General features: G+C 45.8%; 1 protein-coding gene across 6 annotated transcripts in view; it reads right to left on the bottom strand.

Annotated features, from left to right (window-relative positions):
• The window catches only part of LOC141161608 (putative methyltransferase DDB_G0268948), a 232,737-nt gene that overhangs the window by 3,857 nt on the left and 202,455 nt on the right, over positions 1-26,425 (bottom strand). For 3 of the 6 annotated variants that reach the window (XM_073646648.1, XM_073646649.1, XM_073646651.1), the window contains 6 exons: positions 15,223-15,278; positions 14,462-14,618; positions 10,171-10,334; positions 9,874-10,087; positions 4,352-4,452; positions 336-473 (listed from right to left, as the gene is read on the bottom strand). In XM_073646648.1, the coding sequence (XP_073502749.1) occupies positions 336-473; positions 4,352-4,452; positions 9,874-10,087; positions 10,171-10,334; positions 14,462-14,572 (728 nt within the window). In that variant the 5' untranslated portion in view covers positions 14,573-14,618; positions 15,223-15,278. The remainder of the gene's footprint in view (positions 1-335; positions 474-4,351; positions 4,453-9,873; positions 10,088-10,170; positions 10,335-14,461; positions 14,619-15,222; positions 15,279-26,425) is intronic. The other 3 variants (XM_073646653.1, XM_073646652.1, XM_073646654.1) reach the window with 2 other exon arrangements.

Here is a 26,425-nt window from a genome sequence, read left to right as displayed (position 1 = left end):
ACTTCTGTATCTTTAGGGTTCACATTATACATTTAAAATTTCTAGTCCCTGAAAACTGTGTTAGACCACAGCCCCACTATCAGTATTTGGTCAGTATTCTGTCAGTATTTTTTCTCAGGAGTGGGAGCCAAAACCAGGAGTGGGTGATAAATGCAGAATTGGTGACTTGTTTCTATTTTACCTTTTCTCTGATTGTTTCTCACCTGGTTTTGGCTCCCACTCCTGAGAAAAAATACTGACTGAATACTGATAGTGGGGCTGTGGCCTTATAAGGAACATTAGTGTGATTCCTCGTGTGTCTCTTCTTTAGTACAGGTAATCTAATTATACTGGACCTTTTTTCAGTATCTGTTAGAAATTGCTCTGCTCTTTTCTCGTCTTTTTCTTTGATTTTCTGAAACATAACAATTGACTGAATGAACCCAATGATTTCTGGAATTGACAGCTGAATCTTGACCGGTATATCTGTGATACTGGAAGAGAAGAATAGGTGCTTGTGATACATTTTTATCTTTCAAAAGACACAAAGTTGAATATTTTAATCAGCATAGTAAAACAACAGTAGTAAGAACTGAGTGTGTTTTGGCTTTGGGCGAGAACACTTTGTTCTCAGCTTCTTGCTTCATTCAGTCGATGCTCAGAGTGTGCACTTTGGGGTTGAGGAACACGTGCATACCTGCCCAGTGACTAACCATCGCTCTTAGGTAATTCTATCTCGTGCTACTATGAACCACCAAAGTGATTCTGACAGTGCCAATAGATCCCTACAGGTTACCGGTTTGATTATATTCTATTGCCTTTGTGCACATAATCTCCTTGTTACTTTAGGAATACTAGCTTATCAATATATGTCACATCTTCAATTTGATAGCTACTTGACTATTGGAGATATACATTTAAGCACTTTGCACTTTCATTTTGAGTATTATTTCTTAAACGATTGGATGCACTGTCACTTTACCTAATATAGGCTTATGAGATACAGTACAGACCAAAAGTTTGGACACACCTTCTCATTTAAAGATTTTTCAGTATTTTCATGAATTAACACATGTGGAATTATATACTTAACAAAGAAGTGTGAAACAACTGAAAATATGTCTTATATTCTAGGTTCTTCAAAGTAGCCACCTTTTGCTTTGATGACTGCTTTGCACACTCTTGGCATTGTCTTGATGAGCTGCAAGAGGTAGTCACCGGAAATGGTCTTCCAACAATCTTGAAGGAGTTCCCAGAGATGCTTAGCACTTGTTGGCCCTTTTGCCTTCACTCTGCGGTCCAGCTCACCCCAAACCATCTCGATTGGGTTCAGGTCTGGTGACTGTGGAGGCCAGGTCATCGGGCATAGCACCCCATCACTCTCCTTCTTGGTCAAATAGCCCTTACACAGCCTGGAGGTTGAAAAATAAATGATGGTCCAACTAAACGCAAACCGGATAGAATAGCATGCCGCTGCAAGATGCTCTGGTAGCCATGCTGGTTCAGTATGCCTTCAATTTTGAATAAATTCCCAACAGTGGCACCAGCAAAGCACCCCCACACCATCACACCTTCTCCTCCATGCTTCACGGTGGAAACCAGGCATGTAGAGTCCATCCGTTCACCTTTTCTGTGTCGCACAAAGACACGGTGGTTGGAACCAAAGATCTCAAATTTGGACTCATCAGACCAAAGCACAAATTTCCACTGGTCTAATGTCCATTCCTTGTGTTCTTTAGCCCAAACAAGTCTCTTCTGCTTGTTGCCTGTCCTTAGCAGTGGTTTCCTAGCAGCTATTTTACCATGAAGGCCTGCTGTACAAAGTCTCCTCTTAACAGTTGTTGAAGAGATTGTGGTATTGACCTGGTCTCTAATCTGAGCTGCTGTTAACCTGTGATTTCTGAGGCTGGTGACTTGGATAAACTTATCCTCAGAAGCAGAGGTGACTCTTGGTCTTCCTTTCCTGGGGCGGTCCTCATGTGAGCCAGTTTCTGTGGCACCCCTGAGGGTTCAGTCGCCACAGAGGTACTGCATCTCACCCAGAGGTGTGGTATCCAACTCTCAGGTAAGGATAGAGTGCTGCCCGGGACCCTAACACCTGCATCCAACACGTCCACTTCAGTAGGGCAGGGCGAGATTGCTCCTAAGGGAGAGCACAATCCCTCGTCCCTGGCTGGAGTGGAGGGGAACCTAGTGAGGGGGAACCATGTAGTGGGTGTGGGTGGAGGAAGCAGGTTAGGTGAGCATGAAAGGAAGTTGTCTAAAAAGGGGAGCCATCTTAGACAGACAAGCCAGTCAGAGGAGGAGAAGTGAAAGGAGCAGAGGCTCTGCAGGAGCTCTGCTCCGGAGGCAGGCCTAGTGAGAGGCCCAGGAGAAGGAGAGAAGAGAGGAGAGGGAGCAGGAGAAAGGCTCCAGGAACAGAAGGGATCCTAGGGGTACGGGAAGTGCTGGAGGCCACCCGTACGCCCGAATATGCCAGGCGGTGGAGGGATCGAGCCGCAGAAGGGACCGGTCCCTAAACTAGTACGCCACGGCCCAGGGGGCGCGTCATTTCTTGGTAGCGCTTGATGGTTTTTGCAACTGCACTTGGGGACACTTTCCAAGTTTTCCCAATTTTTCGCACTGACTGACCTTCATTTCTTAAAGTAATGATGGCCACTCGTTTTTCTTTACTTAGTTGCTTTTTTCTTGCCATAACACAAATTCTAACAGACTATTCAGTAGGCAAGAAATCCCACATATTAAACCTGACAGGGCACACCTGTGAAGCGAAAACCATTTCCGGTGACTACCTCTTGAAGCTCATCAAGAGAATGCCAAGAGTGTGCAAAGCAGTTATCAAAGCAAAAGGTGGCTACTTTGAAGAACCTAGAATATAAGACATATTTTCAGTTGTTTCACACTTTTTTGTTAAGTATATAATTCCACATGTGTTAATTCATAGTTTTGATGCCTTCAGTGTGAATGTACAATTTTCATAGTCATGAAAATACAGAAAAATCTTTAAATGAGAAGGTGTGTCCAAACTTTTGGTCTGCACTGTAGTTTACGATTATTTTTAGCATATGCAAAATTCTGCCACATGAACTGTTACTTAAAATGAAATTTATTTGCTATGCATGTGCATATTTATTTTATGTATGTTTACTAATTTGAGCTATATATGGTTATTGTCTTTGTGCACAGACATAGGGTATTGCCATTATTCGTCCCTCACATTTCAGCTACTGTATTTTTAATATTGTTGTTTTAAAATATTTAAATAAAATTTATACTGTTAATAATGATTGAAGTGGTCATGCTTTTGATTACTCCACCAGGGCTCTGGATGAGGTGTTTCAAATTTTGATTTTTGGCTCATCTATGACACTATTTGCAGCAGAAAGTTTTACACCAAAAACACGTCTCGATGCACAAAAAAATGCTACGTAAAATATGCGTTTTTTTATGTTATTTCCTCTATTCATTTCCATGCTGTAGACTTGAAACTGCTTCAACTCTGCAACAAAAAAATAGGCAGCGTGTGCATGATGTTGCAGGATGCTCATTAATTTTGTTGGTACTGTACTCTGCAATTTTTTGGTGCAGAAATTTCTGCTGCAAATACTCATTGTGTGCATATACCTAAATTCCTCCGATTGACATTAACTCCTTCCTGACATTGGACGTACTTGTATGTCCAATATTGGGTCATCTTGTATGATGCGGATTTCAGGAGCAGAGTCTGAACCTTACCCAACAGAGGCTGCTGGTTGTGTCACAAAAAAACCCACCACTTCTGATCAAAGGGTTTAAATGGAATCAATCAGTGAATTATCGGAAAACTAATATTTTATTTCAAATTTTAGTTGTGAATTCTGCACTAAAATCTTCTACTATTTAAAGTAAACCCTTTCAAAACAACATCCATAAATAGCAAAAAAATACTTATATATTTTGAAAGTTTCGTGGACTGAACTTTTGCAATGCAAAGGGTGAGATATATAAAAAATCTGAAAAAAAATCCATTTGAAGCACATAATTTGCGTGGCCTGAGAGAGGCCGCGCCCACTGGACGGCCGCGTCACTAGATGGGACGCAGCCTCGCTCCATACAACTGTATGGAGAGAGGCCATGCCAACTAGACAGGCTCTGCCCCGAAGCATGTATAGCGCATACATAACCGCTGTTCCAAGCTCAGAAACAGGCAAATCCTCACAGCGCTCAGTGCCTGCACTCGGGGGATTCACAGATTCACAAGTCTGCAGTCACACAGAGTGATTGCAGACTTATCAATTTAGACTGGACAACGCATTTACCTGTATCTGTAAAAAAGCAGTCTTATAAAACCTGTGTGCAAGAATGGAGGACTGGACATTAAATAAAAACGTACCGTTCCTTGTCTTTTAATGGAATTGTCTCAAATATATTTTGATACTGAGAAAGCATTTCATCTCCAGATTTATCAATGTGCTGCATCAATGTATTCCACACCTGCAAAATAAAAAAAATAAAAAATACCAATGTTTTTAACAATCTTTTAGGGGGCTCAACATTGTATCAAAACTTTAGCACACAATATAACAGTCTTTAAAGGGGTTGTCCACTACTTTGACATTGATGCCCTATCTATAGGATAGGGCACCAATGTATGATCGGCCGGGGTCCCGCACACGGCACCCCCGTCAATTAGTTGTTATGGGTGCCGGCGGCTGTGGAGCCCAGCTGCGCTTGGTACCACAGATCCTAGAAGGGTGTATTAATGGAATCCTCCACAAGAGGCCCCCATAAACATTCACACATCTCCACCTTCCACCTCAGACCAGCAGAGGGAGCCCGTTAGGGATATAAATAGGGAAGGTGGAGCTAGGCAGTTAGTTAGTCTGGAGTGCACAGAGAGTAAAACGCTGTGTATGCAGAGAAGCACGTGGGTTGCTGTGTAGGCAAGCTAGGCCTCCAGCGGTCCTGAAGCCCAGTCTAGACTCAGGAGCTCAAGTAAGTGAGCCCAAGGTGTGCCGACGCCTGTAAGAGCGGTGAAGAGCGGCAAGCTGCTGTTAGTGTGAGTAGTCTAGTGAGGGCCCGAGCGTGGCCGAAGGAGAGTGGAAAGTTAGTAGCAGTGGGGGCAGAGGAGCTTACCCAGCTCACCCCGAAACATATACAGGACACCGGGTCCGAGCTTACTGGGATCTCTACGACCAAGTAAGGCATAACCGGAATCCCTGGAGAACTACAGGTCCCAGGTTCACCAGAGAGCTGATACGTAACAGAGCCAGGAGACACATAGGCCCCGTAAGCTGGGAGCGTGGACTCCAAGAGAAGGCCCTACCACAACATCAGCCGGTGCAGGACAGAGATAAAGTTAGGCCTAGCTTTAGGCAGGTCAGAAACTTACTACGCAGAGGCAAGAAACAGGAGGCCCTACACCCGCTCATTGGGGAGGATTCTGATATGGGAGGATTCTGATATGCACCCTTCACCCTACAGTGCTCCGGGATGTGCTTGAACTACCATCAGTAAAAGGTACTGAAGTGACTACCATGTCCATCCCCGTTCTTGCTCTGACCCGGCTGGGTCTCACCTGTCCTGCATCCCCCCTCTCGGTAAGCTGCCCTGAGGCCTAGCTCCACCTGTGGGGAGCTATACCATCTAGCTGCCTTACCACCGGCCTCAGTGGACTGCCGCAGCACTGGTGATTCTCACCAGAAACCACAGGTGGTGTCACAAACTTTCATAGAGTTAACCAATAATCCCCTTTTAAAAGCTGACCCCAGGGTACGGGCCCGGGAGCCGACCACCGCGACATCCCCAAGGCCAGGCAAAGGCGCGGGTACCGAGTCGTCCCCATCCCCTTTGGCTGGTCACGGCCGCCGGCCGGAAGTTCTTACCTGCGGTGTTTGGCCATCCATCTCTAGTGGCAGCCGCTTGTAACTGCACATCTGTCTCCCATTCAACTGAATAGGGGGCAGATGTGCAGTTACAAGCGGCACCACAAGCAATATTCGAGTACAATTTAATTCCACTTAGATATATTCGCTCATCTCTAGACACTAGTCAAATCTCATTATACAGTAGGAAAGGAGTATAGATGCTACCTATATGTTATACAGCGAGTGAAATAAGTATTGTACACGTCACCAATATTCTAAGTAAATATATTTCTAAAGGTGCTATTGACATGAAATGCTCACCAGATGTTGGTAACAAATCCAATCCACACAGACAAAGACACTGTAGCATCGGCGTCTCTGCTCCCTGCCAGGCAGAGACGCCGTCCCTCTCACCGCTGCGCTCCCCGCCCGGCATCTTCCAGCGCTCCTCTTCCTGGTTCTGCTGGCGCGCGCAGCTTCCCGGGCACTGTGCTTAGGGCGCGCGCGCGCTCCCTCCCTCTTAAAGGGGCCACGCGCGTCGCCCTAAGGAGTCCCCGGCCAATTGACGGAGGTCCTCCCATATATAAAGCACCTCCTCCAATAAGAAGGTGCCCGAGCAATAGTTGATGCACAGTGTACTTACCTCTGCTTCAGCCCTCAGGTCCCGCTGCTATCCTGACTACTAGTCCTGCCCGCCAGCCTGACTACCAGTCCAGTCCTCCAGCCTGACTACTCTCCAGCCCGACAGTCTGTCTTCCGTTCAGTCCGCCAGTCCGTCTATGGGCTTTGCCCGCCTGCTTACCTGGAAGCACCTGCCCGCTATCTACCGTGCCTGCCTGGAGGCTCCTGCTTGTTTCCTGCCATGCCTACCTGGAGGCTCCTGCTTGCTACCTGCCGTGCCTAACTGAAGGCTCCTGCTGTCACTTGCTGTGACCACCTGACAGCCTACCTAGAGGCTCTTGCCTGTCACTTGCCGTGACCACCTGTCAGCCTACCTGGAGGCTCCTGCCCGTCACTTGCCGTGACCACCTGACAGCCTACCTAAAGGCTCCGCCTGTCGCCTGCCGTGTCTGCCAGTCCATCCACCAGGACCACTCGTCAGCCTGCCTGCTGTGCCCATCTGCTATACCGGTCAGTCCCTGCCATCTGACCCGTGGGAGTCACCTGCTCTCTTACAAGGTCATCCCCAGAGTAGCACCTGGTCCCTCTGCTCGGTCCCTCCCTGGTCATGGAGTCGTCGGTCTGAGTTGATACTTAGTTACGCCCCTCTGGGTCCCTCCTTGCACCGTAGCACAGAGGTTCCACCGCCCGGATCCGTAACAGACATAAAACCATAGATGTCCATAAATTATGTGTAAAAATGAGGAATGACACAGGCAAAAAGTATTGAACACATGAAGAAAGAGAGGTGCAAAAAGCCATGGAAAGTCATGACACCAGCTGAAATCTATAAGTAATTAGAAAATAACCCTGTCACTTAGTGAAAAATATCAGCTGGTTCAACTGATGGCCTATAAAAAGGAGTCTCATTACCAAGGTACCATACAAGAAACAATTAACGATGGGTAAAACCATTAAGCTGTTTAAAGACCGTCACAACCTTATTGTTGCAAAACATACTGATGGCATTTACATAAAAATTTCTAAACTACTGAAGCTTCCAGTGAGCACTATTGTGGCCATAATCTGGAAGTGGAAAGAACATCATTTCACCAATAAACCGGCCACGACCAGATGCTCCCCACAAGATTTCAGACAGAAGAATGAAAAGAATTCTCAGAAGAGTTGTCTAAGAGCCAAGAACCACCTGTGAAGAGCTAGAGAAAGACCTGGAATCAGCAGGTACAAATATTTCAAAGAAAACTATAAGTAATGCACTCAAGCTCCATGGCCTGTATGCAAGTAGAGACAATGTACTTTGGTGCCCTAGGCAGATGAATATTGCAGTGCCCCCCGTGCATGGTGCCTCCCTCCTCACACCACATACACACTCCGCAATGCCCTCCCTATCTCCCTCTTCATTTACAGACATGCACACATACAGTACGCAGACATTTGCACACACACACACAGACATCAGTATAAGAGTACATGACCTGAACCACCATCAGTACATGGTACATCAATTGTAATGTCAGGTCAGACCCATATACATTTGTACCGCATAAACCTATAACTCCCAGTATGTCCTTAACAATGGTAATGAGATACTAGGAGTTGTTATCATTCATCATCAGACTTGGAACCATACAAGAATCACAGCATTTACATTCAGGTACCTTACAGGTGACATTTTCTATGATTAGAGTTGTTCTCTTTATTTTCTTCTCCATCTTGTCCAGATGCTATGATAACTTTTCCCATTCACAACTCTTCTCTGTAGACTTTCATCTTCTCTGGTCTTCTGCAGCACATCCCGACATGGTGCCCTTAAAATATCAGTGTCATTATAATGCTCCTGAATAAAAATATCTGCTCTATGCTAAGCCCCTAAGTAAATTGTTGCCTCTCACTGTGTTCCCTGTACAAAATATGACCCACACACTGTCCCTCTTATGGTACATGCCCTCCACACTGCCCTCTCATTTCCATACTGCCCCCCCCCCCCTTTACACTGTCTTCTCACACTGTGTCCCTCATATGCTGCCCAAGGAAAAAAAATTTGAACGAATCTCCACCAGCACGCACTGTCAATGCTGCTGCACTGTGTGCTAGTGTCCTGTTAACCTGATGCGCTCATTAGCGCTGTCATTAGCACTGCTGCCTATGTTGCTACAGGAGAGTGCCATCAGTCCTGGCAACTCTGAACTCTGCTTGGCACTTCTTACATACGTCCTGAGCGCGCACACCGGGCACACCGCAGACGGACTGCAGAACACTGCCTCAGAAGAGAAGTAGTGTTCAGCCGTCAATCTGTGCCTGGTGCCGGCACTCAGGACATAAGCAGCATCAAGTAGAGCTCAGAGTTGCATGGACCGATGGCAGTCTACTGTGGCGACATAGGCAGCAGTGCTAATGACAGCGCTGATGAGCACATTAGGTTAATAAGACACCAGCACACAGTGCAGCAGCAGTGACAGTGCATGCATGTGGAGATTCGTTCAAATTTTTTTTTCCTTTAAAATTGCGCCCCTTCCTGCTTCACCTGAGGTGGCATGCTAAGCAGCCACCTACCCTGCCTACCCCTTGTCCAGGCCCTGCCTGTATGCACGCTCACCACGCAAGACTCCATTGCTGAACAAAAAGCATGTTCAAGCAAGTTTAAAGTTTGTTCAACAACATTTAGACAAGCCTGTGAAATACTGGGACAATGTAGTCTAGTCAGATGAGACCCAAATTGAACTCTTTGGATGCCATAATACTCACCATGTTTTGAGGTCAAAAGACACTGCCAAAAACACCATACCAACAGTGAAGTTTGGAGGTGGGAACATCATGGTGTGGGGCTGTTTTTCAGCATTTGGCACTGGCATACTTCATGTTGTTGAAGGAAGGATGAATGGACAAATGTACCAAGATATTCTTGATAAAAATCTGCTGCCATCTACCAGGATGATGAAGATAAAATGAGTGTGGACATTTCAGAAAGACAATGATCCCAAACACACAGCCAAGGAAACTCTCAAATAATTTCAGAGAAAGAAAATAAAGCTGCTAGAATGGCCCAGCCAATAACCTGACCTGCATCCAATAGAAAATGTATGGAAGGAACTAAAGCCAAAATCACACCTGAGCAATGCATGCCACTAGTTTCTCCTTACAGGAGGGGTCTTGAAGCTGTCCTCACCAACAAAGGCTTTTGTGCAAGGTATTAAATATATTTCAGTAAGTGTATTCAATACTTTTTCCCTGTCAGTTCTCATTATTATGCATAACTGAATTTATAGACATCTATGGTTTTATTTCTTTGCCTGTGTTGATTGGATGGATTGTTACTGACATCTGGTGAGAATTTCATGTCAATAGCACCTTTAGAAATATTATTACATAGAGAATTGGTGACATATTCAATATTTATTTCACCCGCCGTATGTAATCAGTAAATTACCTCAGACATTACCACAGTCAGGTCTTCTGACAAATTTTTGTATTCGAGCTCAGAAGATGGTACAAAACCATGGGCAGCCAAGCATCCTCTCGTCTTCAGGACTCGAACTGTCTCATCGAGAAACTTGTCTAATATAAACCAATGTGCAGCAAGTCCAGCATGTAACAGGTCCACAGAAGCATCCTTCAGAGGTAACTTCTCAGCCGGGGCCACCCTACAAACAGAGGACAGACGACTACCAGTGTCACTCATGTAATACTCATATCAGCAGAATTAGGAAATCCAGTTAGTACTCACATGTATGACACATTTTCTACCAAAGTCATTTGTTCACCCACACGTATTTGGGATTCACTGATATCTAGTCCCAGGACCTTCTTGAAGTGAGGAGCTAAAGGTAAAGTGTAACGTCCGGTTCCACAGCCAATATCCACCGCCATTTCAAGGGGTTGCCCATTTGTCTTTGTAATGAGTAGAGTACATTTAGTAAAACTAGAACTCTTTCTACATTCACTATGTTTATTATACTGATAAATGCAAATGTTATGTACAATCATTTGGTATTTTTTGGCCATTTAGGTACATTATACAATCACTTAAATAAATTGGCGCACATTCCTACAGAATTGCTTGTTTACACCAGAATCAATAATATAACATCGGTATCTACAAAGGAAAATATTGGCCTGAAATGTATTCTTTATCACAGGACTCCAGCTTCCATGTATTAGTGCAGAAAATCTATAGATCTAAGACATATATTGTAAACTGTTATGACAAATAGAAAGCTGAGACAGAGGAGGTTTTTAGAGGGGTCTTCACACTGGAGAGTTGACTTTGGGTCACAGGTGTGTCTGGGTTGACATACAGTCATACGGTGTCCGGCTGTAGAAGGTTGCTGTGTTTGGCCTTACAAACATCTCCCTGATCCTTTTATGATTCCTCTATCTTTAGGACCCAGCAGTGATCCTCACCTTGCTTGGGGATTATACCTTTCCCTTTAGGACCCTGAGGTATCTTCACCTTTCTGATGTTAATCAGCACTTCCTTGCTGCGTCCTTAAATACACTCAGATCCTCAGAGAGTTGCTGGTGATAGCGTGTTTTACTTATTCAGGCCTGGGATTCTAATTGTCGACTAGAAATACCTTGTAGTTCCTTCGTGGATTGTTGCTGTGCTTTCACCAGTGTCATCTTTGAGCTAAGTGTTTGTTTCCCCTGTGTGTACTTTAGTTGGTAGTGGGGCTGACTTAGTGCTCATTTATCCTGCTCCCTACCTAGGGCCTAGCCTTAGGGTCAGCTAGGGCCAGGTTTCCTGCTTAGCGATAGGTGCAGAACCTATTTAGGGTCTATATGGGAGTCAGGGTTGGTCGTTATATCTGTTTAGGGGTCTCCACTCTCTTTTTCCCTAGTTGTAGGGCTCCCTCCCCTTTTCCCATCGTTCAATGCTGGGTTCTCCCCATACATAGGTGACAGGTATAAAGTGGTATCTGTGGATTTTTCTTTATCCCTAAGCAAAATAATAGCCCTGAAGGGTGAGAAAATGTCTAAACTCATGTACATGGGCAGACTACAGCAGGTACTGCACATATACACTGCTCAAAAAAATAAAGGGAACACTCAAATAACACATCCTAGATCTGAATGAATGAAATATTCTCTTTGAATACTTTGATCTGTACAAAGTTGAATGTGCTGACAACAAAATCACACAAAAATCATCGATAGAAATCACATTTATTAACCAATGGAGGCCTGGATTTGGAGTCACCCCCAAAATTAAAGTGGAAAAACACACTACAGGCTCATCCAACTTTGATGTAATGTCCTTAAAACAAGTCAAAATGAGGCTCAGTATTGTGTGTGGCCTCCACGTGCCTGTATGACCTCCCTACAATGCCTGGGCATGCTCCTGATGAGGTTGCGGATGGTCTCTTGTGGGATCTCCTCCCAGACCTGGACTAAAGCTTCCGCCAACTCCTGGACAGTCTGTAGTGCAACGTGACGTTGGTGGATGGAGGGAGACATGATGTCCCAGATGTGCTCAATCGGATTCAGGTCTGGGGAACGGGCGGGCCAGTCCATAGCTTCAATGCCTTCATCTTGCAGGAAATGCTGACACACTCCAGCCACATGGGGTCTGGCATTGTCCTGCATTAGGAGGAACCCAGGGCCAACTGCACCAGCATATGGTCTCACAAGGGGTCTGAGGATCTCATCTCGGTATCTAATGGTAGTCAGGCTACCTCTGATGAGCACATGGAGGGCTGTGCAGCCCTCCAAAGAAATGCCACCCCACACCATTACTGACCCACTGCCAAACCTGTCATGCTGAAGGATGTTGCAGGCAGCAGATCACTCTCCACAGCGTCTCCAGACTCTGTCACGTCTGTCACATGTGAGCAGTGTAAACCTGCTTTCATCTGTGAAGAGCACAGGGCGCCAGAGTCCTGGTGTTCTGCACGGTGTTGGGCTGTGAGCACAACCCCCATCTGTGGACGTTGGGCCCTCATACCACCCTCATGGAGTCGGTTTCTAACCGTTTGTGCAGACACATGCACATTTGTGGCCTGCTGGAGGTCATTTTGCAGGGCTCTGGCAGTGCTACTCCTGTTCCTCCTTGAACAAAGGCAGAGGTAGCTGTCCTGCTGCTGGGTTGTTGTCCTCCTACGGCCCCCTCCACGTCTCCTGGTGTACTGGCCTGTCTCCTGGTAGCGCCTCCAGCCTCTGGACACTACGCTGACTGACACAGGAAACCTTATTGCCACAGCTCGCATTGATGTGCCATCCTGGATGAGCTGCACTACCTGTGCAACTTCTGTGGGTTGTAGAGTCCGTCTCATGCTACCATGAGTGTGAAAGCACAACCAACATTCAAAAGTGACCAAAACATCAGCCAGAAAGCATTGGTACTGAGATGTGGTCTGTGGTCCCCACCTGCAGAACCACTCCTTTATTGAGTGTGTCTTGATAATTGCCAATAATTTCCATCTATTGTCTATTCCATTTGCACAACAGCAGGTGAATTTGATTGTCAATCAGTGTTGCTTCCTAAGTGGACAGTTTGATTTCACAGAAGTTTGATTTACTTGGAGTTATATTCTGTTGTTTAAATGTTCCCTTTATTTTTTTGAGCAGTGTATTTGATTTTATCCACACAGGCTCCATTTTCTCCCATGGCCGTCTATGCACACTGAGTGTTAAATTTTAATTATGATAATCCCTGTACATTGTACATATATGTATTTGCTGACATACATGTAATATTTCTGTACATTTAGCATGGGTGGATGGTAATGTCATACTATAGGCTCAGGATGCCACACCAGGTGCTAGGTTGAGTGTACAGTGTCTTGAAAATGTATTCATACAATGTGAACTTTTCCATAATTTTTCATGTTACACCTACAAGCATTATGTATTTTACTGGGATTTTATGTGATATACCAACACAAAATAGCAAGTATTTGTGAAGTGTAAAGTAAATGATACATAGTTTTCTAATTATTTAAAAATATTAATCTAAAAAATTGTAACATGCATTTGTATTGAGCCCCCTATAGTCTGATACCCCTAAATAAAATTCTGAGTGACCAATTGCCTCCAGAAGTTACATAATTAGTAAATTGAGTCCACCTGTGTATAATTTATTCTCAGTATAACCACAGATGTTCTGTGAAGGCTTCAGAGGTTGATTTGAGACCATTTAGGATCAAACAGCATAAAAAAACAAGTCTTTAACATTCCAAAAGGGTAGGAGAAGCTTAGAGGTTTTTTTTTAACATATACGAGAAGAACGGATTCCACATTGATGGTAGAAACTGACACACTTGCAAAAAGAAAAATGAAATTTGGATTAAACTTGTACAATGAGAATACAGGTTGCTTTAGTCTGCAAACTGTCAAATAACGGTCTTCAGATTATGTAAGACATAAGTAATTTTTTTCTACTTCTGTAAAACTCCCTTTATTAGAGACATATCCTACTTAACATGCAAAGTTTGAAGAAAAGATGCCCCAGAATCATTATTTTGTGGGCAATACAAGTGTATTGTAAAGAAAAAAATGCAACATAACTGAAAGGATTTTGTCATATCCCACGACTTGGGAATCATACAGTATTATAATGCATTTTTGCTGTTACGTTGCTATGTAATAAGGTTTGCCCCTTTTTTGAAATGTGTCCTTCCTCTCTCCCTGTAGCCCAGCTCTGATGTAAGCTCTGATGTCAGTATCTCCTCACTTCTTCCCAAGTCAATGTATCCAAGCCATGTTAAGAGGCTCATGTCTTTGCATCTCTGGTTCACAATTGCCTCTTTAACATATTGTAATTGGATATAACTACAATAATTCAGCTTGGAAATAAACCTCCTTCGGGAATATTCATACGTGCATTCTGCTGTTAAGCTAAGCTATCTGATGAAATCACTTTGTGTGAGTACTGGTACATAAAGACAGCCATAAAGACAGGTGTCTCAAGAGCTCCACACTGGCAGCCTAGTAATGAGTCAGAATACTTTACTTTTTGCATAACATATAAATAGGATTGGAATACTTCATTCAATGGATTACCTTCTTATTATACTTACTTTTCTTTTCACATAGGATAAAACCATATTGTTGATTTCATCAGAGACTGGAATCATGTACTTTTGATATTTTAAGGAATATGTCATCTTCTTGAACATGTTGACTAACATGATGATCTGTGCTTGGATGAATTGTTTCTAGTTCGGGTCTAAAAAGCTGTTAAAAAAATTAAAAATGTTATTATTGCAGTGAAGGAGTGGATAGCTTTTAACCTTTTCAAAAGACTTTTTTTTAAAAAAACGTAGAAAAGAGCCCAAAGAATATAAATAGTATAGTCAGCAGCTTTAGAGATGAGTTTCTGCTCTATTCAAATGCTAAAGATATATTCCATTACAATCATTAATTGGGCAAGGCTTGGACTGAACCATCGGAAAGCCAGTAATTTCCCCGGTTAGTCCTTGAGCCAACTAATGTGCCTCCCTGTAGAAACTTCTCTCACTGGTGCGGCCATCCTCTACATCCAAAAAAGCTGAGTAGTTTATTTACTACCTAAATGCAGAAACTGAGACAAGATCCTGTCTAACTCCTGGTTTGGCAAAAAGAGGTACATCCCTTGATCCTCTCCATGGCACGCGTCACCCACTATTCATCTACTTCCCGCTCAGGTGGCAGGCAGCGCAACAGATAGATGCAATAACATATGTTCTTTACTGAGATTTTATAAATGTTTTCTAAACCGATACAAAAAAATGCATAATTACTGAGATCTCAATTGCAGCAAAAAAAACAAACCCAAAATTACTGCTTCTTGTGAACTTACCAAAAGTCAGGAAAAAGGTCAGGGGTCTGAACGTGTTGATAGCACGGAGGATCTTTCTGAAAAACAAATGCAGTATGACAGCAAACTGCAGGGAAAAAAAAATGACGGAGGCAGCTCAGTGCAGTCATCCAAGATTTACTCACAGTTCTTAGACAGTCCACAGGTGCACTGTACTGGTGCAAGCCTCCTGCGTCACACTGCGTTCACCGGGAGGCGTTCAGTCCTTCCTCAGGCAGCTTGGGTGTACCTGGCAGAACCCAACTTTCTTATGTACCTCCCTAGATCGACTTCACGCTGGGTCTTACTCCCTCCTGCCCTGCGCTTCCCACTGTGAATCCTGTTCGGGTGCTGCGAGGTCCCCCCTGTCCGTCGGAGTTGCACAGACCTGCTTGACCTTACTTGGATTGAAGTGAGGGTTTGGCTTGTGGCTCTAGAAGCCAGAAGCCTCCGGTTTTTCCAGCCGAGGCTTGAAGCTGCACGACTGGGCCAGGGGCCGGTCTCCTTGCGGCATAGATACTCCTGAAACTTGGCAGGTTCGGGGTGTACGGGTGCCGCCTGCAGTCGCCGTACCCTCTAGGATCCCCTCTGCAGAACGGAGCTTACTCCCTGCTCCCCTCCTGGGCCTCAGTCCTAGGCCCTTGAGGTGGAGCAGAGCTCCTACAGAGACTCTGCTCCCAGACTGTTCCCACTCAACCAACACTACTCTTCTCCTTTTCTACGTTAAGATGTCTACCTTTTATATATCTACTGTATGAGTGCTCCCATAAACTACTTCCTCCACCCACAGCCACTACTGGTTCCCCCTGCCTTTGGGTTCCCCCCACCCCAGCCAGGGACAGGGCTCAGCAGAAAACTACATTGCGTCTTGCCCCTCCTGCTGGCCTGGAGCAGTGTAGTGTTGGATGTAGGTGTTGGGGTTCCGTGCAGCACCCCTCCTTACCTGAGAGAAGGGAGACACCACACCTCTGGGTGAGGTGCAGTACCTCTGTGGCGACCGAACCCTCAGGGGCGCCACAAAAACTTAAGGGCATGTCAACATGATGCATTTGCGCTGCGTTTTTTTGCTTCAATTTTTCAAGATAACTGTAAAAACAAATCTTTTTTTGTCAGTTTTCAGTAAATGATGGGGGGTAGAAGAGAAAAAAAAGGAGAGGAGGTGTTGGGACTTTTGAAAGAATGTGCATAAAACACTGAAGATCAAAAAGGAAAATTGCATGCTTTAAATTACTAAATTACTACATTACTAAAATGTAAAGTAAGCAATTCACTAGGGTTGCATTCCCACGGTGAGTTTTTGCCGCTGCGTATTTTCACTGTGTAAAAAAAGGAGCATTTTACAGCTGCAGCAAAGTGAATGGGATTTAGAGAAATTTCATACTCATTTTTTTTCTTTTTACACTACCTAAACCACATATATCAAACACTGGCCCCCAGGTAGGGTATATTTGGCCCACGACGCCATTATACTGTATGGAGCACTTTTTGTGGCCATCATACTGTATGGAGCACTATGTGGGACAATTTTATAATATATAGATCACTATGTCGGGCCATCACGCCATCACACTGTATAGAGCACTGGAATTGTGAGTGAAGAATAGTCCCAGTGGCCAGCTTCAAAACGTGCAAGATTGGTATTTTTTATGCAGACTTTGATATAAAAAAATATCGCTGAAAAAATATGAAAAAAGTGTAACTAACACAAAAATCTGATTTATCCTGTCCCCTATTGGACAATTTACCATTTTTGCACTTCTGCTTTTTTTGTCCCCTTCTTCCAAGAGCCATAGCTTTCTTATTTTTCTGTCAAAATAGATGTATGAGGGCTTGTGTTTTTTGTGGGACCAGTTGTAGTTTGGGACCATTCATTTTACCATACAATTTACTAGAGAATGAGAAGAAAAATAACCAGAGGGGTGAAATGGTGAAAAAAAACGCAAACTGCAATTCTACCTTTTTTTGTTGTTGGGGAAGGGGCTATTTTTATGGTATTCATTTAAATACAAATATATAAATGACCTATCAACATGAATCTCTAGGTTAGTATGATTATTAAGATACCATACTTACATGTATTTTTTTTTATTTAAAATGATGGAAAAGGGTTTGTTTTTTTGCATGATGAGCTGATCATTTTATTGATACCAATCTGGAGTACATATAACATTTTGATCGCTTTTTAATGTGGAAGGGAAGTGTGACCTAAAAACTAACATTCTGGCGGTTTGATTTTTTTTTTCTTTCTAGCGCTTTGTATAGTATTTATTAGTGATGAGCGAGCACTAAATTGCTCGGGTACTCGTTGCTCAGGTCAAGCAAATTGGAATACTCGGGCGCTCGACCCGAGCAACGAGCCCAATGTAAGTCTATGGGGAACTCAAGCATTTTTCAGGCGGCTCCCCCTGGCGGTCTGCAGAGGGCCTAAAAATTGCCCAAATCAATGGGAACAGTGCTCAAATGACATGGGAACAGCATGGGGAAGACCCCAGAAAGCATTTCTGACTCCCATGTCACTGCTGTCAACAACATTGTCAGAGTATTACGCCACTTTTACGGACTCACAATAAAGCATACAAAAACAAAACCAAAATGGATTTTCCTGGGAAATATATTAAGGAACGTCCTTTCCAGGGTAATGACTAGTATATAAGGCAAAATAAATAACCAAAACCAAATATACTCCTCCACACCTTGGGCTATGTTCACATGTAGCGTTTTTGATGCATTTTTGCACTTTTGCATTACTTTCAACAAAGACAAATGCATTCACTGGCAAATGTCATTTTAACATTTTACAACCTTATCTGGCCATGTGGTGTGTGATGACGCGCCCCCGGGGACGTGGGGTACTCCGCAGCCGGGCCTCTGGTTGCTGGGGGATATCACGGTAGCTGGCCCGGTCCGTGACCCAGGGCGGTCAGTAAAAGGGGGTTTATTTATAAGGGATTTAAAGTGTTTGTGACGCCACCTGTGGAATGCGGCTAAGGTGTGCCACCACTGCGGAGCAGTCCTCTGGAGCTCGTGTTACGGCAGCAGGGATGGTGTGGCTCTCCACAGCTAGAGCTAGCTCCAGGGCAGCGTGGAATGTAATGGATGGTGGTGCAGGGGAGATGGGACCCAGCCGGGTCAGAGGAAGAACAGACACACACACCGGGGCTAGTTTCAGTACCTTTACTGCAGATGATAGTCAGGTACGCTCCGGGGTACTTGTAGGTGGTGTGCGCTTCTGGTCTTGCACCCCAGTGAGCGGGTGTAAGGCCTCCTTTCTGTATCTTCCTGTCTCTCTCCCTGGAGCTTCTGACCTGCCTGGAACAGGGTCTAGCTCCCTTGATGTTTCTCTCACCCGTATGCTTGGTGGCGAGGGCTTTCCCACTGGTTACCACGATCCCTGGACGCTGGGGCCTCCGTGGTACCTAGCCCTCTGAGTGTGCGCTCTTCACGGGTGGACTGAGGGATATGAAATCCTCCTCAGTATGCCGGATTCCCTACTGAGCATAGAGATCCCAATAGGCTCGGGCCCGGTGCCCGGCTTGCATCAGGGGACAAACCCTCTGTGGTTCCTCTGTCCCTCATGGCTCTTCTCTTCTCCTTGCCTTCTAGCCCACTCTAGGCTCTCACTGGCCAGACATGATGCATTTGCGCTGCGTTTTTTTGTTTCAATTTTTCAAGATAACGGTAAAAACAAATCTTTTTTTGTCAGTTTTCAGTAAATTATGGGGGGTAAAAGAGAAAAAAAAAGGAGAGGAGGTGTTGGGACTTTTGAAAGAATGTGCATATGTGACGCCCAGCTGCGCTTGGTATCACAGATCCTGGAAGGGTGCATTCATGGATTCCTCCACAAGAGGCCCCCACAACCATTCACACATATGCACCCTTTCAAAGAGTGACCCCAGAGTATGGGCCCGGGAGCCGACCACCGCGACATCCCCAAGGCCAGGCTAAGGCCCGGGTACCGAGTCATGCCCATCCCCTGGGCTGGTCATCTCTTTTCTGGCGTCACGAACAGGATAGCTTGCCCGCTGCAACGACGGAGTGTTATGCCCGTTGCCACCGGGTACTGTGCGCCTTTATTAAAGTGAACTGTGCATTTGACTGTGGTGAAGATTGCCTCCATTGTTGGGCTGCCGAGCGAGAAGAAGGGCGTAACCGCGGGAAACTGAGGGGCGTACCTGCAAAAGAGCGCGAAGCCCCGGACACACCCCACGCCTCGACGTCAGACCAGGAAGCACCAGGTCCTTTAAGGAGCGTCGCTGAATGCTCTGACGTAGGATGCAAGCGACGCAAGGTCCTGAAGACGACCGTCACCTGCGGAGCTGCGGCCTATCGGAAGAAAAACTAGAAGGTAGGCCATGGTTAGCTAGGGGGGCGCCATGTCCGACGAACAGCACAACGCCGGAATACCGGCCAATGTCCCTGAGGTTCAACCCGCGCCCGACGATGAGCAGGCCGAAGCGGCCGCTCCACCAGCAGCGCCTGTAACCCCTGTCATTCCCATAACTCTAGCGTACATTCCTGGAGCAAAGTGGCTTCCCCAGTACAACGGCAAACCAGATACCCTGTCTGGATTCAAACGGAAGATATGTGGTATCTTGGACATGTATTCCATGACAGGCAAGCAAAGAGCCGCTGTTATATTGGGACAACTGACTGGTGCTGCTGAACGGGAAGTGGAAACATGGTCGGCCGCAGACCAGGAGTCAGTGTCCGCAATCTTTCAAAAGCTACAGACTGTCTTTGAGGATCTTACTGAGGCGGACCTCCGGATGAGGTTCTACAGCTGTTCCCAACAGCCGGAGGACAATGTTCGGGACTATGCATGGCATCTACAGGGGGCCCCGTGGGCTCTGAACCAGGTTAGTCCAACCAGCATCGAAAATGAGAACAAAATGCTGAAGGAACAGTTTGTCCGGGGACTGAGGTCTCCAGAGGAGAGCAGGACTGTGCGTTGGTGGTCCCTGGATCATCCAGATGCCACCTTTGACAATCTTAAGGACTTGGCTATAAAAGGACTGCAGCCCCTGGAAACAAATGCCATCCAATGTTACCAGGGTGGGGCTACACCAGTGCCTGCTACACCCACCTTTTCCCCAGTGGCTGCTGAAGCTAAGGTTCCAGCAACGTCCCCTAAAGAACTGGACAGTTTGCGCTGAGAAGTGCGCCAGTTGAGCAAAACCCTGACCACTGTGCTGAGTGCCCTGCAGCTGCGGACGGAGCCCGAGGAAGGAGGGAAAATCCTGTTAGCCGATAGCCCTGAGGATGTCCCCTGGATGCAAGGGAGGAGGAGGCCAACACCACCCTCACCAAGGACCAGTGACCAGCGCCGTCCACAGAAGGACCCTACCTGCTACCGCTGCCGCAAGACCGGACACATCGCCCAGAATTGTCCTTTAAACGAGAAAAGCCTGGGTCCGAGGGCCGACACCCAGGAGTAAACTCACCAGGCCCATCAGACTGGTACAACAGGTTCGTCGGAGGAAGACCTTTCCATTGTACTTGACGGGATCCCGACGCATGCTCTGCTGGACACAGGATCTCAGATAACCATCATGCCTGATGTCCTCTACAAGAGGTTCTGGTCCATGGACGATCTATGTCCGCCGGCTCCAAATCTTTCTGTATATGCCTCAAATGGACTCCCCCTTAACCTACTCGGGGTTAAGAATGTTACTGTAAAGGTGGGGAGAGTGGAGCTGAAGGACCAGGGGCTAATTGTAATAGAGACTAATCCTGATGACACCAACCCGTATATGGTACTAGGCACTAACATTGTTGGTAACTGTTTGGGAGAAGTTGTGTTCTTGCTCCAACAGATAGCCGACACTGCCAGACCAAGACAGAGGAGGGCACTGCAGAAGGAGATCCGAGTCCTGATGTATCAACAGCAAGTAAGGTTAACAAACGGTGAAATCGGTAACGTGCGGGTGATGGACCCAATACCCATTGTCATCCCCCCAATGAGTGAAATGCTCATCTGGTGTAGAGCTGCTATAGGTCTTAGAGGACAGAGCTATCAGGCGGTAGTAGAACCCCTTTGCTCCGAGCATAGACCCACGCTCTTAACCGCCAGGGGAGTGGTAGATGTACGTAATGGGAGGGTGCCCATCCGTCTTCTCAACTGTGGGGAAGATGAGGTCAGATTGCCACGTTATACCACTGTTGCAAATTACATGCTGTAAATAACAACTGTATTTACGAGGCGGAGTCCTTAACCTCACCAGATGAAGAGGAGGAGAATGACCCTGCAACCCAGGTGGAGGATTGGTGTCAACAGCTCCATGTTGGGACAGACACCACTCCTACCCATCAAAAACAGGGTGTACACCGGGTGGTTCAAGAATACTCGCAGGTGTTCAGTAAACATCCACTTGACTTCGGGAGGGTTAAGGGGGTTCAACATCATATCCCCACAGGTGACCATTCCCCAATCAAAGAACGTTACAGGCCTATACCACCAGCTCACTACCAGAAGGCTAATGAAATGTTGTATGACATGAGAAAGGCGGGAGTGATAAGGGATAGTTGTAGTCCCTGGGCAGCTCCCCTAGTGCTAGTTAGGAAAAAGGACGGGAGCATGAAAATGTGTGTAGATTACAGACAAGTAAATTGCATTACACATAAAGATGCATACCCTTTGCCATGCATAGAGGAGTCCCTAGCTGCCTTAAAGTCTGCAAATTACTTTTCCACCCTTGATCTCACTAGTGGGTACTGGCAAGTAGCTGTGGCTGAGGAGGATCGGGAGAAGACGGCCTTCACTACCCCGATGGGACTCTGCGAGTTCAACAGTATGCCGTTTCGACTCTGCAATGCCCCTGGAACGTTCCAGAGATTGATGGAGTGCTGCCTGGGACACCGCAATTTCGAGACTGTGCTACGTTACCTGGACGATGTAATAGTGTACTCCAGAACGTACGAGGACCACTTGAAACACCTGGCTGAGGTATTTGAGTCACTGTCCCGGTACGGTATGAAGTTGAAGCCCTCAAAGTGCCACCTGCTCAAGAGAAAGGTACAGTACCTGGGTCTCGTTGTCAGTCCGGAAGGGGTAGCACCAGACCCGGAGAAGGTCACTGCCATCCAGAAGTGGCCGGAGCCGAAGAACCTCAAGGAGGTGCGTCAGTTCTTGGGACTAGTAGAATACTACCGGAGGTTTGTAAAAGACTACACCAAGAAAGCAGCTCCTCTGCAAGACCTCCTGATAGGGCAGTCCCCCAAAGGCAGAAATCCCCCATTCCACTGGGGTAAGGAGCAAGCCGAGTCGTTTCAGGAGATGAAGGAGATCCTGACAGGCGAGGAGATCCTAGCCTACCCTGATTACAGCCAACCGTTCCTGCTGTATACAGATGCAAACAACGAAGGGCTGGGCGCTGTCCTAAGTCAGAAGCAGAATGGCCAAGAAAAAGTGATCGCATACGCAAGCAGGAAGCTCCGCCCGACTGAGAGGAACCCAGAGAACTATAGCAGCTTTAAGTTGGAGTTCCTGGCCTTAGTCTGGGCCATCACTGAGAGATTTAAGCACTATCTAGCCTCCAGTAAGTTCACTGCCTTCACTGATAACAACCCCTTGACCCATCTTGAAACAGCTAAGCTCGGGGCACTGGAACAGCGATGGATGTCGCGGTTGTCGAATTACCAATTTACGATTAAATACCGGGCGGGCTGCAAGAACGCCAACGCCGATGCCCTGTACAGGATGCCTCACCAGTCAGACACAGAAGAAGAAGTGGATGACTTGCCACAGCTGGAAAGAGACCCAGGACAGTGACCCGGTTGTCAGCCGCATCAAGGAGCTGATAACCCAGGAAGGTGCCTCCCTGGAAAAGGAAGAGTCTCTCCAAGCAAAGCAGCTGTGGAACGAGAGAAGCCGGCTGTTTATCTACCGCGAGAAGCTGTGCCGGAGGTACGTCAATCCAAAAACCCATGAGATGGTATGGCAGATAGTGGTCCCGAGGACAGACATCCAGATGGTATTAGAAGCTTACCATGATCAAGCGGGGCACTTTGGCTGGAAAAATCTAGAGACCCTGCTGAAGTGTCGATTCTACTGGGTAGGAATGCGCAGCTCCATTGAAAGGTGGTGGCAGGACTGTGGACCCTGTGGCCTAAGAAGAAAAGACTTCAGCAGCCAGAAGGCACCCTTGCAACCCATCAAGACGACTCGACCCCTGGAGATCGTGGCCCTGGACCATGTCAAGTTGTCACCCGGCAGGTCAGGGTACTCCTACGCCCTGACCATGGTGGATCACGGCAGAGACAGCAGCAAAGACGTTCCAAGCGTACTTCTGTAGACCCCATGGTTATCCTGATCAGGTGCTGACGGACCAGGGCCCGGCCTTTGAGGCTGAGTTGTTCAAGGAATTCTGCCATCTCTACGGGTGTAAAAAGATAAGAACTACACCGTACCACCCACAAACTAACGGTTTCTGCGAAAAGATGAACAACATCATCATCGACCGGCTAAAGACCATACCACTTGAGGAGAGAAATCAGTGGCCCGACCTACTACCAGACCTAGTGGATCTGTATAATCATATACCAGTAAGTTCCACCAATTGCACTCCGGCATATCTCATGCGGGCAAGGCCAGGAAAGCTGTCCATGGATCTGGAGCTTGGTGTTGTCGAACCTGAAGTGGATATGACCACTGAGGACTGGGACACCACCAGTCAAGAGCAGTGCAGAAGGGTACAAGCTTGTGTCGAGGACAGTCTTACTCGGGTGAGAGAAAAGCAGGAAGTGCAATACAACAAAAACGCACCCGCAGAACCCTTCACACCTGGTGAAACAGTATTGAAAAGGAAAAGACGAAACCATAAACTTGACGATCAGTGGGAGAAAGAACCCTATACTGTATTGAATTCAAGATTTGACAATAAGAAGACATGCTTAATCAGTCGAGATGGAGGAAAAACGTCTGCTACAGTGTCCAGGGACCACCTAAAGTTGTGTCCAGACCTACTGAAATCCCAAGAGGAAGTGCCTCTCACCAAACCGGAAGAGCCTAAAGAAGAAGTGATCCACACTGATTTAGAAGATTTCCCGGCAGATTGGCCTCAAATAGGAGGAGCAGTAGTCATCCCTGTAATTACCTTCTACCCACAGCAAGAAGAACCTATAAGTGCTGCAGAAGTGCCTGCTCAAGCAGAATCCCCGGAAGAAGGATCCCCCGATGGAACAGAGCCAGAAGGCCCTGCCAATGGTATGCTTGCTAGTCCAGTAGAGAGGTCAATACAGTTATGTAGCCCCTCCACACCTAGTGCTGACACATTGGGAGGTAGTGCACCTACTAGTACTTCAAGCATCCCAGTATTACGCAAATCAACATGTAGCACGAGAGGTAAACCCCCTGTCAGATACACTGAGTAAATAGCTAAACTTCTGACAAGTGTAGATAGTTACCCCTGGGGTATTGTGTATTAATGTACAGTATTAATTGTGTATATTCATGCATATGTATGTTACTCTGTGCTTTACCTCATTAATTCCTTTATTGTTTACCCAAGAACTTCGTGGCTGAGGACTATGTGCAGCCCAAAAACTGCTGCTTGTAAATATTTGCACTCCCTGGAGTGCCCTTTTAGGTGACCTCAGAAGGAAAACCTGTCAGGAGTGGCTCTACTGGAGGTCCAACTCTGGATCTTCATGCCCTGCAGCCACCCCAGGGCCTACGTTGAGGGTTTGGGACAGGTCCCTCAAAAACCACCAAGTACTCCACCCTGTGAGATGGACATCCTGTTTGGGAACCTCACCACAAGAGACTTGAATTCTGAGGACACTTTGTATTTGATATTGTTATGCAACGTTTAAGAAATGTGCCTCCCATAAAGGGAAGATCGTTCATGCTGTTATTGTTGTTTTATAAAATGTACATCAGCCCAGGAGTGCGGAGCTTTGCTAGGGGGGAATGTGACTCCCGGCTGCACTTGGTATCACAGATCCTGGAAGGGTGCATTGATGGATTCCTCCGCAAGAGGTCCCCACAACCATTCACTCATATCCACCCTTTCAAAGAGTGACCCCAGGGTACGGGCCCGGGAGCCGACCACCGCGACATCCCCAAGGCCAGGCAAAGGCCAGGGTATCGAGTCATCCCCATCCCCTGGGCTACTCACATAAAACATACACTGAAGATCAAAAAGGAAAATTGCATGCTTTAAATTACTAAATTACTATTAAATTACTACATTACTAAAATGTAAAGTAAGCAATTCACTAGGGTTGCATTCCCACGGTGAGTTTTTGCCGCTGCGTATTTTCACTGTGTAAAAAAAGCAGCATTTTACAGTTGTAGCAAAGTGAATGGGATTTAGAGAAATTTCATACTCACTGATTTTTTTTCTTTTTACACTACCTAAACCACATATTTCAAACACTGGCCCCCAGGTAGGGTATATTTGGCCCACGACGCCATTATACTGTATGGAGCACTTTTTGTGGCCATCATACTGTATGGAGCACTATGTGGGACCATTATAATATATAGATCACTATGTCGGGCCATCACACTGTATAGAGCACTGGAATTGTGAGTGAAGAATAGTCCCAGTGGCCAGCTTCAAAACGTGCAAAATTGGTATTTTTTATGCAGACTTTGATATAAAAAAATATCGCTGAAAAAATATGAAAAAAGTGTAACTAACACAAAAATCGGATTTATCCTGTCCCCTATTGAACAATTTACCATTTTTGCACTTCTGCTTTTTTGTCTCCTTCTTCCAAGAGACATAGCTTTCTTATTTTTCTGTCAAAATAGATGTATGAGGGCTTGTGTTTTTTGTGGGACCAGTTGTAGTTTGGGACCATTCATGTTACCATACAATTTACTAGAGAATGAGAAGAAAAATAACCAGAGGGATGAAATGGTGAAAAAAAACGCAAACTGCAATTCTACCTTTTTTTGCTGTTGGGGAAGGGGCTATTTTTATGGTATCCATTTTAATAAAAATATATAAATGACATATCAACATGAATCTCTAGGTTAGTATGATTATTAAGATACCATACTTACATGTATTTTTTTTTATTTAAAATGATGGAAAAAGGTTTGTTTTTTTTGCATGATGAGCTGATCATTTTATTGATACCAATCTGGAGTACATATAATATTTTGATCGCTTTTTAATGTGGAAGGGAAGTGTGACCTAAAAACTAAGATTCTGGCGGTTTGATTTTTTTTCTTTTTTAGCGCTTTGTATAGTATTTA

Source organism: Phyllobates terribilis, unplaced genomic scaffold (assembly GCF_046119375.1).
Source record: "Phyllobates terribilis strain yellow unplaced genomic scaffold, ASM4611937v1 Scaffold_9__5_contigs__length_417890890, whole genome shotgun sequence".
Lineage (NCBI taxonomy): Eukaryota > Metazoa > Chordata > Amphibia > Anura > Dendrobatidae > Phyllobates > Phyllobates terribilis.
Note: the sequence above shows the minus strand (reverse complement) of the source record. Positions and strands in the feature narration are given on the sequence as shown.